The sequence below is a fragment of the Lithobates pipiens genome, unplaced genomic scaffold (genome assembly GCF_037356315.1).
Source record: "Lithobates pipiens isolate NorthernLeopardFrog02 unplaced genomic scaffold, aLitPip1_a1.2 Scaffold_1, whole genome shotgun sequence".
Lineage (NCBI taxonomy): Eukaryota > Metazoa > Chordata > Amphibia > Anura > Ranidae > Lithobates > Lithobates pipiens.
In genome coordinates, this window is record NW_027507685.1 from 125,892,873 (window position 1) to 125,907,849 (window position 14,977).

The 14,977-nt window shown below is 43.5% G+C and overlaps 1 protein-coding gene across 1 annotated transcript in view; it reads left to right on the plus strand.

The window, feature by feature from the left end:
* The window catches only part of LOC143974600 (discoidin domain-containing receptor 2-like), a 226,407-nt gene that overhangs the window by 185,283 nt on the left and 26,147 nt on the right, over positions 1-14,977 (plus strand). Inside the window, exons 7-11 of the mRNA XM_077476166.1 lie at positions 176-281; positions 7,484-7,670; positions 10,157-10,403; positions 10,559-10,660; positions 13,208-13,365. Of these exons, the coding sequence (XP_077332292.1) occupies positions 176-281; positions 7,484-7,670; positions 10,157-10,403; positions 10,559-10,660; positions 13,208-13,365 (800 nt within the window). The remainder of the gene's footprint in view (positions 1-175; positions 282-7,483; positions 7,671-10,156; positions 10,404-10,558; positions 10,661-13,207; positions 13,366-14,977) is intronic.

The window sequence follows — 14,977 nt, forward strand, 5'->3', positions numbered from 1 at the left end:
GTAAATTTCTAGCATGCTGGAAAGGTCTGCTCACTGTGTATAAGGCATAGCTGTTTGAACTGACAAAATTAGTGAAAACACCAGTAATGCATAGCTCAATCAGTGACAAACCGATCTCCCCAGATGAAAGCTTGCATTTGGAATTTCTAATATAAATTCATTTCTTTCATTCCAGATGGTCTGAAGTCCTACAGTATTCCTGAAGGAGAGACCTATATGGCTCCAGGACATCCAATAGCATATTTAAATGACTCCACTTATGATGGATACCTGGAGAAGAGGTACGCCAACTTGTTGACAACTGAGATTCAAAACCCAACTCCAATCAAACTTTTTACTTCTGGTTAAAGTACAGAAGGAAAATAGCCTGTGCCAGGAATTTATTGTTTACTGTGTCTCTGTTGGAGATATATTCCATCACCAATGGGGAAACACAGACAAATAACTTTTTTCTAACAGTGGGGAAGGTTTAAAACTCCTGACAATGTTCTTTTTTTCTGTCTCTGACTTTCTGCCTTGTTGATTACAGAAGACAAAAAATTCCCCCAGTGGGGTCAAATAAAGAGGTAAAAACCTATAACTGGGAGGTAAAGTTTCTGCTCCCCAGGTGTTATATGTCTTAGTTTATTAATATTTACCCTGCTACCATGCCATTAGCCAAAGGGTGATGTTTCCACAATATCTGGCAGATATATTGTAGCGCATGCCTTAGCGTTTGATTTACATCAACTGTAGATATTTATTTTGCATTCTCCCCCCTTAAGTAGATTCATTGATTAGTGTTGTTTGAAGTACAGCCCCCTCAATTTCTGTGATAGAATCATTGGGATGATAGTTTTGATTGACTTGTACTAAAGCTCAATTTATTGTGTTAAGAGACAAGTCAGACTTTTTGGTGGATACATGGCCCTGGTCCTGGAATGAATACAATAATGTACAATATATTTTAGTAAGAATTTTGTAGGGGTATTTCTCAACTCCCAGTTCCCCTTGTTTCTTCATGATAGCTATGTGGCAAAGGACCAGTTGCTACAAAAAACAAAAATAGAAGTTGAAGATACATCTAGCATACATGACATGTGTAGGACAGATAACCTCCAGCCTTGCCCAAACCTGTTAGACCATACCCTCCAACCCCCCACCTATACAATAAAAGCCATGACAAAGTTTTGGAGTAAAATGGCCATCACAGCCTTTTATTTGACAAAAATACATAAATACAAAAATACACAAATACAAAATACATAACTTCAAATAAATAACATACTTAACATAATAATCAACCAAAAATTGCAAAAATAACGCTTGATGGTGTTTGAGGGCAACAACACACAACTTGGTCACTGCGACAACCTTTTCTTCAACTTAGGCCTCCAGCCGCAACACACCAGCTCAAAGACGAACCTCATCATCCACAGTGACCTCCATTTACCTATTTTGAGTTAAACCCCTCGGGGAATGTACCCGAGAACCCCATACCACCGACTATTTTATAATCCAGACTTTTCTTCCTCCTCCAAAGACCCACCCTTGCGTGCCCCTCCACACCCTAAATGCCCTCTGAATTCCTTATTGCAACCCCAGGGACCACAGATCAATGCCTACAGCATTCAAGTGCACCCCATCAATCTGAAGATACCACCAGGTATCAACTTACAGCTCCCTATGCCGTACAGCCAAACCCCCATTGTGAGTCACAAATCTACCCACCCCTTTATTTAATTTTACGTGGGCCTTGTTAACCTTTTTAACCAACCAAGCCAAACGCCAAGACCATATCGGACCACACTATCAGCATCTCAGGGAATGCTGTGCGTAGACGCAGGAAGTCAAATTTCACATTGTGTATAAGCTCACGCATGGACCTGGCCCCAGATCATTACCACCCATGTACAGCACCAAAATGTCAGGGGATTTATCAAGACGAGAGAAGCGATTCACTTCTGGCACCACTTGGCTCCACAGTATACCAGGCACCCTGACCCACCAGAGCCTCCTGTCTGTTGATGCCCACCTGCCTACCATTAAGCAAGACATATGCTTGTCTGGCCCCCCAAAACACTTAGGAATGACCCAGAATCCACACTAGGCAGACCTCTCCATCTCAAAAAGAGGAAACAAACAAAACACGTTACAGCATAATCTCCCCGTTCCCCATTCACACAGATGAACAAAGACCCCTGAGTGGCCCTAATCCAGCAAAAAATGAGGGTGAATGTAGAGCTTAAACCTGTCAGGATCCCACTGACTGATGCGCTTGATTGCCTCATCATCCAAACCCCCTTGAGCAACCATTAGACACTTCCTGAATTCCGCAATGAACTGAAAATAAGACAAAGCAGAACCATCCAAATGTATAAGGAAAGAACCCCCCAAAGCCACACATACTGAAAGGAAGGACCCCACCGCCCTCACTGGACAACTGAGCGAATCCTTTTCCCGCTCTGGTCAGCTTTGGACCGCCGTACCCATAAGCTGTATCCATATCCTGTGAAAAAGCCACCTCTTGCACCAGCAGGCCTTGTGAGCCCGCTTATGCCACGTACACACTATCAGAATTTTGGTCGAAAAAAGCTCTGATGGTTTTCCCAACGGAATTCCGATGGGATTTCGCTCAAGCTGTCTTGCATACACACGGTCACACCAAATTCTGACCATCAAGAACGAGGTGGCATACAACATGTATGACGGGACTAGAAAAAGAAAGTTCAATAGCCAGTAGCCAATAGCTTTTGTCTCGTAGTTGAATCTGAGCATGCGTGAGATTTTGTGCATCGGAATTGCATACACACGATCAGAATTTCCGATAGAAACTTTTTCCATGGGAAAAATTGAGAACCTGCTCTCAATCTTTTGCTGGCTGAATTCGGCCAGCAAAATTCCGATGGAGCATACACACAGTCACATTTTTCTACAAAAAGCTCTCATCGGTCTTTTGCTGACCGAAATTCCGACCATGTGTACGCGGCAACTCACTCTAACCAACTCAATCACATGCAATTCTCCAAAGAAGGCAAGTACAAATGCTGTCCAAAATAAGGAACGCTCATAATCCTAGCTAAACAGTGAACTCAAGTGAACAAAAAGGTCACGTAACATGGAAAAGGAAACCGGGCGACGACGGTCCCTGCGCCTATGGGCTTTCCGGTACCCCTTGACCGCCTGCTTAACCTAAAATTCCTTTGTGTAGTCCCTGCAACCTTGTAGTTTAAAAAAGAAGGCCAAACCCACCAACTTGCGATCAAGAGCAGATGCAGAGATCTGCATGTTTAACCTCCCGATCCTCGGTGTCATCCCCAGCCTCTGCAACAATGCTAACCATTCCCACTATACCTTAGAATAGACAGATCAAGTAGCTTTACTCACTGAGAGTTGAATCCACCTTGCTGCGACTCCAAAGCAATGGTCCACAGTTAGTCTAGACAGGGAACCCTGCGTTGCTCCGCTTCCAGTTCCAACTCTCGGAACCTGTCAAACTGTAATCGAGACAAAGCATCAGCCAAAGTGTTTTCCACCCCAGGAAGGTGTACAGCATAAATGAAAGCTTTCAATTGCAAACAGCGCAGAACCAGATGATGGAGCAACTGAACCACCGGCTGCGAAGCTGCTGAGATACGGGTTAACCGCCTGGACAACACCAAGGTTATCATAGTTGAAGTGCACCTTCAGATTGTGGAAAGAGTCCATCACCAACACGATCGGGAAAATCTCAAGGAGTACCAGATTCTTCAAGAACCCAGCCTCCACCCATTCGGAGGCCAATGCGCAGCACTCCATTTACCGCAAAAGAAAGCCCCATAACCTGCAGAACCCACTGTGTCCATAAACAGCTCCAATTCAAAGTTTCTGATGGGCCCAGACATCCATAAAGTGCGCCCAATGAACAATTCAAGGAAGCCATGCCACACTAGCAAATCATCCCTGTGTTCCCTGGTCAAATGCACAAAATGAGTGGGTGCTTTAACCCTGGCCATAGATGCTGACAGCCGTTGGCAAAAAACCCTGCCCATAGGCATGATGCTGCAAGTGAAATTTAACTTACCCAACAGCAACTGCAACTGGCGTAGCTGAATTTTGTGCTTGCCAATGGTCTCGCGAACCTCAGACTTAAGGGCTTCAAGCTTAGCCGCAGGAAGTCAATAATCTGCAAATCCACAACAATGCTCAGGAAAATAATGGATGACATGGGGCCCTCCGTTTTCTCAGCAGCCAACGGGACCCCAAAACGATCAGCTATATACTGCAATGTTCCCAACAGAACGGAGCAAATGTTGGAAGCCGGTGGACATACACACAAGAAGTCATCCAAGTAATGAATGACGGAGTTGAGCCCGGAGACATCCGGCACCGCCCATTCCAGAAAATTGCTGAAGGTTTCAAACAAGGCACAGGAGATCAAGCAGCCCATAGACAGGCAACGATCAACATAGTACGCCACATTTCAAGCACAACTATGCAATCAAAAGCTGTCAAGGGTGCACCAGCAGCAGACGGAAAACAGATTCAATATCCGCTTTTGCCATGAGCGGTGCGCACCCAGGATACCGCTGCATCAAAAGAGGTGTAGGTCACAGCACACACCTCAGGTGCGATTGCATCATTGACTGAATCCCCTTTTGGAAAGGAAGGGCGGTGAATCAACCAAAATTTTCCTTCTTGGGAACTACCCCCAGAGGAGAGACCACCAAGTCCTGCAGTGGAACCGTCGCAAAAGGGCCGCTCATCTGGTCCAGTGCAACCTCTTCCTGCAGTTTTTCAGTGATCACTACAGGCTGTAGCAAGTCAGAGCGCAAATTCCGTGCAATGGGACTAAGGAAAGGGAACACCGTATGCAAAAACCCAAAGAAAACCCTTCCTCTAACAAAGCCGCAGTGTGCTGGTCAGTATACCTACTGAGGAAAGGAAGCATCCTTTCCACCCACACTGGCATCTTCCCTCTTACCCGCAGACTCTCTGGCATGACCCTTACCTCTTTTGAAGCACCTTGACAGCTCATGGGATCCCCAGCAGCCGGAAAATTCATGCTTGAAACAACAAGGTAAAGTGAACCTACAGACCCCCTCGTTGTATTGCCAGCAGAAGCCTCGTTGTTTATGGATCTGTTGTCCTGAGGCAGAGGTACCTCCAACCCCCCCTGAAAAAACTGGTTGAGAGCTCGCTCTGACGTCATAAGTTTCATCCACAAACTGATGTCCTCATGGTCCCAACGCAGCAACGATCTGATAGCCATCCATTGTCGAAATTGCTCATCATAGCGAAGCCAAGCTATGCCTCCAAAGGTCCTGTGGGCCTTGCTGATGGCCTCTAGGTAAACTAATAGCATGGAACAATAGGGTCTTCTCTCTGACGACACTCGCCAGAGTTGCAGATGCCTGCAACCAGTCAGAAAAAGTAAATGAAATCAGTCGATAGTGGGGTTTTTCCTTGTCCTCCTTTTTGCTCTCCTCCGGCTTCAATCTATCCAGATTGAATTTTTCCACTGGCAGCAACGTTAAAACTGTCCACATACTCACCCTTCAAAAAATTTTCTTTAACCTCCAGTGTGAGATGGGCGCCCAAGGGACCCTCAAAACAAACGTAGGCCTTGCACTTTGTGGAGTCAGCCAAACAAATTGAATCCACCTTTTTGTCACTCACCTTCTCCTGTTTGTCCAACGCTGAAGCACTAGCCAAGGTCACGGATCCAGGAACCCCCCCCCTGAAGCCTCCCCAGCAGCCGATGCCGCTGGCAACTCCCCTGAACCACTGTTTCAACAGCGGGCAAGGGGGAGACCCCTGTACTCAACCCCCCGTGGCGGCGCCCACGCATTCACCGGGGATGCTCTGGCTCCATCGCCTGGCTCAAACCATTGGACCAAGTCCTGTAAACCAGACAACGTGTCCTTTAGGACCTCTTTGACCCCCCGGTATTGGAAATATCAGCCACTGATAGCTTAGCGGGTGTCTTCCCTCAACCGCCAACCTACCCTATCACGCCAACCCCCCCCACTACCCGAACCCAGCAAATCCCGCAATACTAAATGAACAGATAAAACAGAAACACACTCACCAGGCTGCCCAGGACTGGGCCCAACAGCCGCCGTGCCAGAATCCCTTGGTGCTGGATGTCCCTTGTCCACTTTCGACCCAGACATTTCCCCCTCCGACCTAGCATCTCTCACAGCTGGCCTCACAGTTGACCTGGTTACTGGTCCCAGCTGCTTCTCCTCACTGGAACACAAGACCCACCCACCGACATCTTGTATGCACTCCTGGCACACCCCCTGGCATGGGCGTCCTCTGCACGACCTCCACCGCCGGTCCTCTCAGCTTCAGAATTCCCCCCCTCAGACATCACGGGACCGCTGGCTGCCTCAGAAGCCTGGCTGGCATCCGCACCTGCTGCTCTCCCCTGCCGAGCCATCTGCCTGCCCTATACTTCAGCAGAAGCAGCGGCTGTGTGATCCAGACACCAGCACCATGCCAGAGCGGAGGAAACACGTGCAGCTCTGGTCTCCCCTCCCGCTGAGCTCTGCCTGTGATGAGAGCTGGGCAAAACCACCAGGTGTGATATAAGGTGCCACGTTGTCCACACTTGAGCCATCAGTTTGGATAATGAATAAGTTATTTTAAAGTGACAGGCCTCCTTAAATTACAATATTTGTGTTGCTTATCAGATCACAGTTTAGAAAAGGACTGGATATTCTTCAAGGAGGGTATACCGGATATAAAAAGAAATGTATTGATAGCTCTCATACCACAGATAAATATTACAAAAATTCAATATAACTAACTCCTCCAATACAAACAATTAAAATTAAGACAAGGTCTTAATGAGACACCGGTGTCTAACATATGTACTCATCCGCACCATCCATTTAATCCATACACATCACTCTATTGGAAATTTTGGACCATGCATGGTATTAAAAAATTTGAAGGATAATGAAAAGATTTTTTTTTTTTTTTTGAGTATGGATGAGTACATATGTTTGACACAGGTGTCTTATCAAGACCTTGTCTTAATTTTAATTGTTTGTATTGGAGGAGTTAATTACGGTATATTGATTTTTTTGTACTATGTATCTGTGGTGTGAGAGCTATCAATAAAAATGTTGTTATATCCGATATACCCTCCTTGAAGAATATCTTTTTGAAAAATTCCAGTCCTTTTCTAATATATGCTTTTTGTTCAGAGGGTTACAACCCCGGGGGGTGTTTACTGTTTTTGACACCAATTACCCCCGGCTGACGGTGTGTACAGATCATTTAACAGGGTGACTGAATAGGGTAAATCCCCTTAACCCTATCGATCTGGACAAGATTAGGATTAGTCAAGGTGTTCTTGCCTTTTTTTTTATCAGATCATTATAAAAGGATATACAATACACACTCCTGATTATTTGATGCTATTACCATACTATTGTATATTACAAATATACCTTCTTGCATGACATCTTTATTTAAAATCATCCTCTAATATCTTATTTGTTTAAAAATGCAGGCGGCTGTTTGACGGTTTGGGACAGCTGACAGATGGAGTGCTAGGGTTAGATGACTTCACGCAGAGTCACCAGTATCGCGTTTGGCCAGGCTACGATTACGTTGGCTGGAAAAATGAAAGTACACGAAATGGATACGTAGAGGTTGAGTTCCAGTTTGATAGGCCGAGAAATTTCACGTCTATGAAGGTAAACCCCCAACCTACCAATCTGAACTACCTACATTTATATAAAGTGTCTTGTTTATTCATTATATCTGGATTAGAAATGTATTGCCCACAGCAGGCAATCAAATATTTTGTTTTTATTCTCTCAATTCAGATACAGAAACAGAAAGGAAATGTCTGTTTCTCCAAGCAATATAGCCAAATCTTTGATAATTAAGGCCTTCAGAATGGAAAATTAGGCAACTTGGTTTCATTTTAAAGTTTATGCTACAGGTAAGCCTATATTAAGGCTTATCTGTAGCTAACTAGGATACCTCCTAAACCTGCACAGTTTAGGATCCCATGCATTTGCCAATAACATTGGCACATGTGCACTAGAGCAAACTGACGCAATGGCACCTATGTGCCACTGCATCAGTCTGCGTGCCGTTACCGGCATCTCCCGCGCACATGCGCTGGAATGACGTCATCGCAGTTCTGGCCAGTCACAGCGCCGGTGCCGAGATACCCAGAAGTAACTCCGGGACGACATGTCGGTGGCCAGAGGGGGAGACGAGGATGGCTTTGGGGGCTTCAATCTGAGGTAAGTAATACATAATATGCTTTTGTCTTGCAGGTTGTCTTTTTTTTTTTTTTTTTATACCAAAGTTTACTTCCTCTTTAAAGGGATTAGTCCATCCAATATGAATATTTCAGTGTTTGGTGTATACTGGAGAATTATACAACTCAACAGTAGCTGCTCTCTTGAGGGCTTTATTGGTGGGATCTCTGTGCCTGCTTTGGGTTTCCAGGTCTTCACTCCTATTGCATAGCTCCCAACTACCCCTGATTTTGAAGGACTGTCCCTGATTTGGAGCAATGTCCCTCTGTCCCTCTTTCTCCCTCATTTGTCCCTCATTTTGGGCTGACCTACAAAGCTGTATATAAAGTGCACTTTTTATCTTTCAAAAAGTGTTTTCCAGTGCTAAACCTTTCATCCATATCCTAAATTGCTGTACTTGTAAAAGCCAATATAAAGGAATAGTAATGGTAAAAAAAAAGCCCTTGTGGATTTAATTAATCTTTTTTTTTTATTATTATTCTTTTAAGGGGTGTGGCAGAGTGTGTGTCCTATGCCTACATACATTTGCTAGTAGGTGTCCCTCATTCCCATCTCAAAATGTTGGGAGATATGCTATTGTGGCCATTATGAGGTGTCTTCACTCTCCTCACTGGATTGTAATATAAATCAACATCCATCCTTAAAGTGGAAGTACATCCTAACACTTAAATTCTCACCCTGCAATCGTTAATGTGAGCTAAGTTCACAACTTATATCTCAAAATGAAAAAATCCCAGTTTTTCTACCTTTATTTTGCAGAATCCAGACTTCAATTCTATTTCTTTCTGATACTAAAATCAGCCAGTGGATGTGGTTCCTGAAAGCTAGTGACATCACTTCCTGGGAGGGACACTGTTCCTGTGTAGCCAGTGGGCGTATGCAGAATGGGAGGAGCTGATCATAGGTTCCTGCCCAGTGTTCTCTCATTGTAAATCCTAACTCATGAGAAATTGAATAAATAAAAAGACCTGTCCACACAGGACACGGGGTGGGGGGGGGGGGGGGGTGGAAATGGGAGGTGCACATATACAGTATAGCTGTGCACAGGAGAAGGGAGCTGGACATGGGGGTGGGGAGGGAACTGTCAGTGTAGCTGACTTTTTAAATCAGCGACTTTGAAAAGGTACCTGCAATGCTTTGATCCAGAGTAAGTAAAGTTGGCTCTACGCTGCACTCAAAGTTGCATCAAAGTCACACTCCAAAGATGCACCCTAGCCTTAGGCTACGGTTCCACTAGTGCGACTCCAAAGCTGTGCGATTTAGAGTGCAGCTTTGATCCAAATTTATACTCTGATCAAAGTGGCATCAAAAGTTGCATCAAAGTAGTGCAGGCGGAAAGATGGGAACATTTGACACTGAATTCAGTGTCATGTAACTTATGTATCTAAAGTCGCATGACAAGTTGCACTAGTGGAAATGGAACCTTAAATTCATTACTCACATGTAGCACCCTTAGCTTGGCGTGTTGCACACCATGCACACAGAAGGGTGCAAACAGCACAGGATGGTGCTGGTCAGGTCTAGCCATGTTTGTCTAAAAAGGAGAGGAGGGTGGGGCTGGGCAAGACAGGGGCAGTTAGAATGAACAGTAGGCATGCCTGTATAGAAGAGAAGGACGTTTTCAGGAAGTGAGAGGCCACATGCAGAAATCAGAAATAAGAAAGTAAGGTTGTCCCTGAAGAACAGGAAGAAGCTGATTGTCTGGCTTTGATTAGACTTTCTAAGCTTGGCAATCAGCTATACAGAAAATGAATAATGTCAAAGATACAGATGTTTTATATATGACAGAAAATTTTTAGTTTTTGACTGGACTTCCACTTTAATATTTATTTATTAAAATTATGATTACACTTAATGACCCATAGTCACAAAGCCCAAAATGAATGATGACATATCATTTCTTACAGGTCCACTGTAACAACATGTTCAGTAAAGGGGTGAAGATTTTTCAGAAGGCTGAGTGCCTCTTTAAATCACGTCAACAATCTGACTGGGAGCCAGAGTCTGTGGGGGTGGTGACCGTGCTGGATGACAAGAACCCAAGTTCCCGGTTTGTCATAATCCCATTACAGCAACGAGTGGGGAGCTTCATCCTCTGTAGATTTTACTTTGCCGACACATGGATGATGTTCAGCGAGATCTCCTTCCAGTCAGGTAACGCATTGCTAGCCATTGTGTATTTCCCCCTACATTTTTGTCAGAGTCAGATCTCAAATTTTTTATTTAGATAAAATGCAAAAAAATTATATTCCCAAGTCAATTATTGAAGCCCATCTTGCAATTTTATTGATCATCTTACTGTTTTACAGATATGGACATTGCAGTGCCCACTAGTGTCACTCTGGCTCCTACTACTGTCCGCGCAGCCACCACTGAAACGCCATTCCTGAATGCTACTGAGAGAAATTTGGGTGAGTGTTAAACACTGTTTATGGTCCTCGCTAAGGATAAGCGTCAACTAATTTTGCAATTTAGCTTTTTACAAAAAAGACAAAATAGTGAGGCAAAAGAGGGGCTTTTGTGGTACAAGAAAAGGTCCTTGATAGTTAAATGGATCTTCCATAATCCTCAGAGGTCATTTAGAGCCCATTGCACTCAAACGGATAAATCACTTTAATTTCACCTTTCCATTGAACCACTAATAACTCCCAATTTTCGCCGAATGCTCAGGGCAATGAAAACTCAAAATTTTGCTCACCCCTCTTTACATTTCAAATGCCTAATTGTGGCCTTCCCCAGTAAAATGTCCCGACTTTCGAAACTCTTGACTTCCTATTGTCAAAAGTTTAATAAAAGCCTTGAGCGATTAAATGACGAGCTTTCAACAATTAAAAACCTGGCTGTTTTCATTAATTATCAATTCCCTTTGATCTTCCATCGTATCCTTGCTATGACCTTCTTCAATGAAGTGCAAAATTAATACCTTCAAAGTCATAAACACAATTACCTTTGACAATAAAATGCCTATTGACAACCTTCAACTCATGCCACCACCATGTATTTAACTGTATGACCTTTAGCACTCAGGTGTCTAAAAGAAACTTAAACCAAAATAAGCTACAACCCTCTTAATAAATAAGGTCCAACTGAATCTTTCTAAGCAATACATTGATCTACCCCCTTCTGAATTGCTATTTCCCACTGAAAACTATTATTTTAAAACCTAACTGTATCCATTTTTTTAAGTTTTGGTTTCACTGGGGAAACATTCTAATAGGTTTTTATTTTTATTTATACCCCATTAGCTAGATATTTGCCCACTTCCTGCCCCTTTGACACTAAGACAAGAACTGTTAGACAATTGATTGGCACTGGGACAGTAAGGCAAAAAACATCATTAGAAGTGAGCTTTCCCTGCTCTACTAAAACTATGTTTTTGCTTTTTGTCTGTGACCCCATTGGAGGATTTCCCCATCATTTCTTGTCCTCACAAGAAATGAGGGGAAATCTCCCTAATAGGGACACAGCAATAAAGGAGCTGGACTATTGAAATTTTCCACATTTTGTCATGTTACAACCAAAAACGTAAATGTATTTTATTGGGATTTTATGTGATAGACCAACACAAAGTAGCACATAGTTGTGAAGTGGAAGAAAAACTATAAACGATTTACCAAATTCTTAACAAATAACTATCTGAAAAGTGTGGCCTGCATTTCAATTAATTGCAAGTCTTTTTGGGTATGTTTCTATCATCTTTGCACATCCATAGAGAGAATTTTTTATCCATTCTTCTTTGTAAAATAGCTCAAGCTGTCAGATTGGATGAAGAGCATCTGTGAACATTAATTTTCAAGTCTCGACACAGATTCTCAATTGGATTTAGTTCAGAAGTTTGACTGGGCCATTATAACACATGAATGTGTTTTGATCTAAACCATTCAGTTGTAGCTCTGGCTGTATGTTTAGGGTCGTTGTCCAGCTGGAAGGTGAACCTTCGCCCCCAGTCGCAAGTCTTTTTCAGCCTCTTAGGCCAAAAATGTCCATTTTAGTCTTATCTGACAAGAGTACCTTCTTCCACATTTTTGCTGTGTCCTGTGTTGGCTTCTTGCAAACTGCAAACAGGACTTCTTATGGCTTTCTTTCAACAATTTCTTCTTGCCACTCTTCCATAAAGGCCAGATTTGACAACTACATACTTGACATAGTTGTCCTGTGGACAGATTCTCCCACCTGAGCTGTGGATCTCTGCAGCTCCTCCAGTGTTACCATGGGCCTCTTGCCTGCTTCTCTAATTAATGCTCTCCTTCCCCAGTCTGTCAGTTTAGGTGTATGTCCACGTCTTGGTAGGTTTGCAGTTGTGCCACACTCTTTCCATTTTTGGATGATGGATTGAACAGTGCTCTGTGAGATGTTCAAAACTTGGAATTTTTTTTAATAACCTAACCCTGCTTTAAACTTATCCACAACTTTATCCCTGACCTATCTGGTGTGTTTCCTGTCCCTCATAATGTCTTTGTTCACTAAGGTTCTCTAACAAACCTCAGAGGGCTTCACAGAACAGCTGTATTTATACTGAGATTAAATTACACACAGGTGGACTCTATTTACTAATTAGGTGACTTCTGAAAGCAATTTGTTCTACTAGATTTTAGTTAGGGGTATAAGAGTAAAGGGGACTGAATACAAATGCATGCCACACTTTTAACATTTTTGTAAAAAAATTTGAAAACCATTTATCATTTCCCTTCCACTTCATAATTATGTGCCACTTGGTATTGTTCTATCACATAAAATCCCAATAAAATAAATTTACGTTTTTGGTTGTAACATGACAAAATGTGTAAAATTTTTAAGGGGTATGAATTTTTTTTTCAAAGCACTATATGTAGCCCTTCTTACTGATTGCATTTGTTTATGTTTGTTGTGCAAACTATGATAATGAATTGGAGCTCCACTGCCCACATCCTTACCTATCTCATTAATACTTCCCTTTGTCTCTTTGTTCTGTTTCCCAGAAACCACTTTCCCGTTCACCATCAGCCGACCAGTGGCCAGAAACGATGAGCCTAAAACATCTGTTCTGATTGGCTGTTTGGTGGCCATAATTCTTCTACTTGTTGTTATAATAGTTTTGATCCTGTGGAAGCAATACATACAGAAGCGTCTGGAAAAGGTAAACAAAAAACACAGTCTTCAATTTATTAAACTGTCGATAAATGTGGCACACAGTTTAATGAACGTTGCATAATTAGTAAATAGTTTGTTAGTAATTTTAAGCAGATGTAGAACTAGCCACATAGACATTCAGGCCGGGTTCACAGTGGTATGACACGACAGTTGTACCACTTTGGATCCGGCCTTACCCTGTGATTTGAAGTCCCACATGCATCCGACTTCAATGAACAGGGATCTCTGACAATACCAGGCACTGTGTCTGGTATCAAACAAATGGCCCCTGCCCCCACCTATAACTGGCCTTCACAGCAAGGAGCACATGGAAGGGCAAATGCATGAAAGACAAAAACAGAACATTCTATAGCTCAACTTTTTTCAGTGTGGCGGTTCCCCTTAAAATCCATACCAGACCGAAGGGCCTGGTATGCTCTTGGAGGGGAACCCATGCGTTTTTTGTTTTTTTTATTTGGCATGGAGTTCCCCCTAAAGATTCATACCAGACACAGTGAAAGACAAAAACAGAATATTCCATATCTCAACTGAGCAACCAGTCTGCCAACCGACCAAATTAACCTGTCCATCCTGTTCCTTTAAGGGGGATTGGGCTGCTTCCAGGCCCACCTGCCCCTCATCTATCCATATAATGCATGTGCTTTCATTGTGGAGACACTTATAAATTCAGTAGCATTAGGACTGCAAGAAATACACATGGTGCCGTGAGGAGGCCTTGCAGCTTATTTATGCGTTTGCAAATATGTGCTAACTAAACCCCTGTTTTTAACACAGACTGTTGGACAGGCTAATTTGGTCGGTTGGCAGACTGGTTGGTCAGTTGAGCTATGGAATATTCTGTTTTTGTCTTTCACTGTGTCTGGTATGAATCTTTAGGGGGAACTCCATGCCAAATAAAAAAAACAAAAAACGCATGGGTTCCCCTCCAAGAGCATACCAGGCCCTTCGGTCTGGTATGGATTTTAAAGGGAACCACCACACTGAAAAAACTGCGTGGGGGTCCCCCCAAAATCCATACCAGATCCTCATCCAAGCACACAGCCCGGCAGGTTAGGAAAGGGGATGAGCGAGCAAGGACCTTTTCTCAAGAACCCTGGCCGCTGGTTGTCAGGGTCTGCAAGTGGGGTAATTATTGGAATCTGGAAGTCCCCTTTAACTACTTATATTGGCATGGCACAGGGTCACTGTGTGATGTCATCTGGAGGCCCCATCCATTATGATGTCACCACCTGGGGCATGATTGGTGGTGACATAATAAGGGGCAGGCCTCGCCCCATGCCTATATAAGTATCGCATCAACATCAGAAGAAGAACCGAGGGAGAAGACAGCAGAGAAGAACCAGCAAAAGAGTGAGAAGACAGCAGAGAAAACCCAGCAAAGGCAGAAGACAGTGGACAGAGGGACAAGAACGGAAGAGAGAGAGGAGAAGAACCAGAGAGGGAAGAAGAACCGGCAGAGGCAGGAGACATCAGTGGAGGATGCAGAAGAGCCGGAGAGGGGAGAAGAAGTCGTACCTGTACCCCATACTCATTCAGATAGGGTGGGGGGCTGGGATCTTGGGGCCCCCTTCCAGATTATGATAAGCCCCCTGCCCACA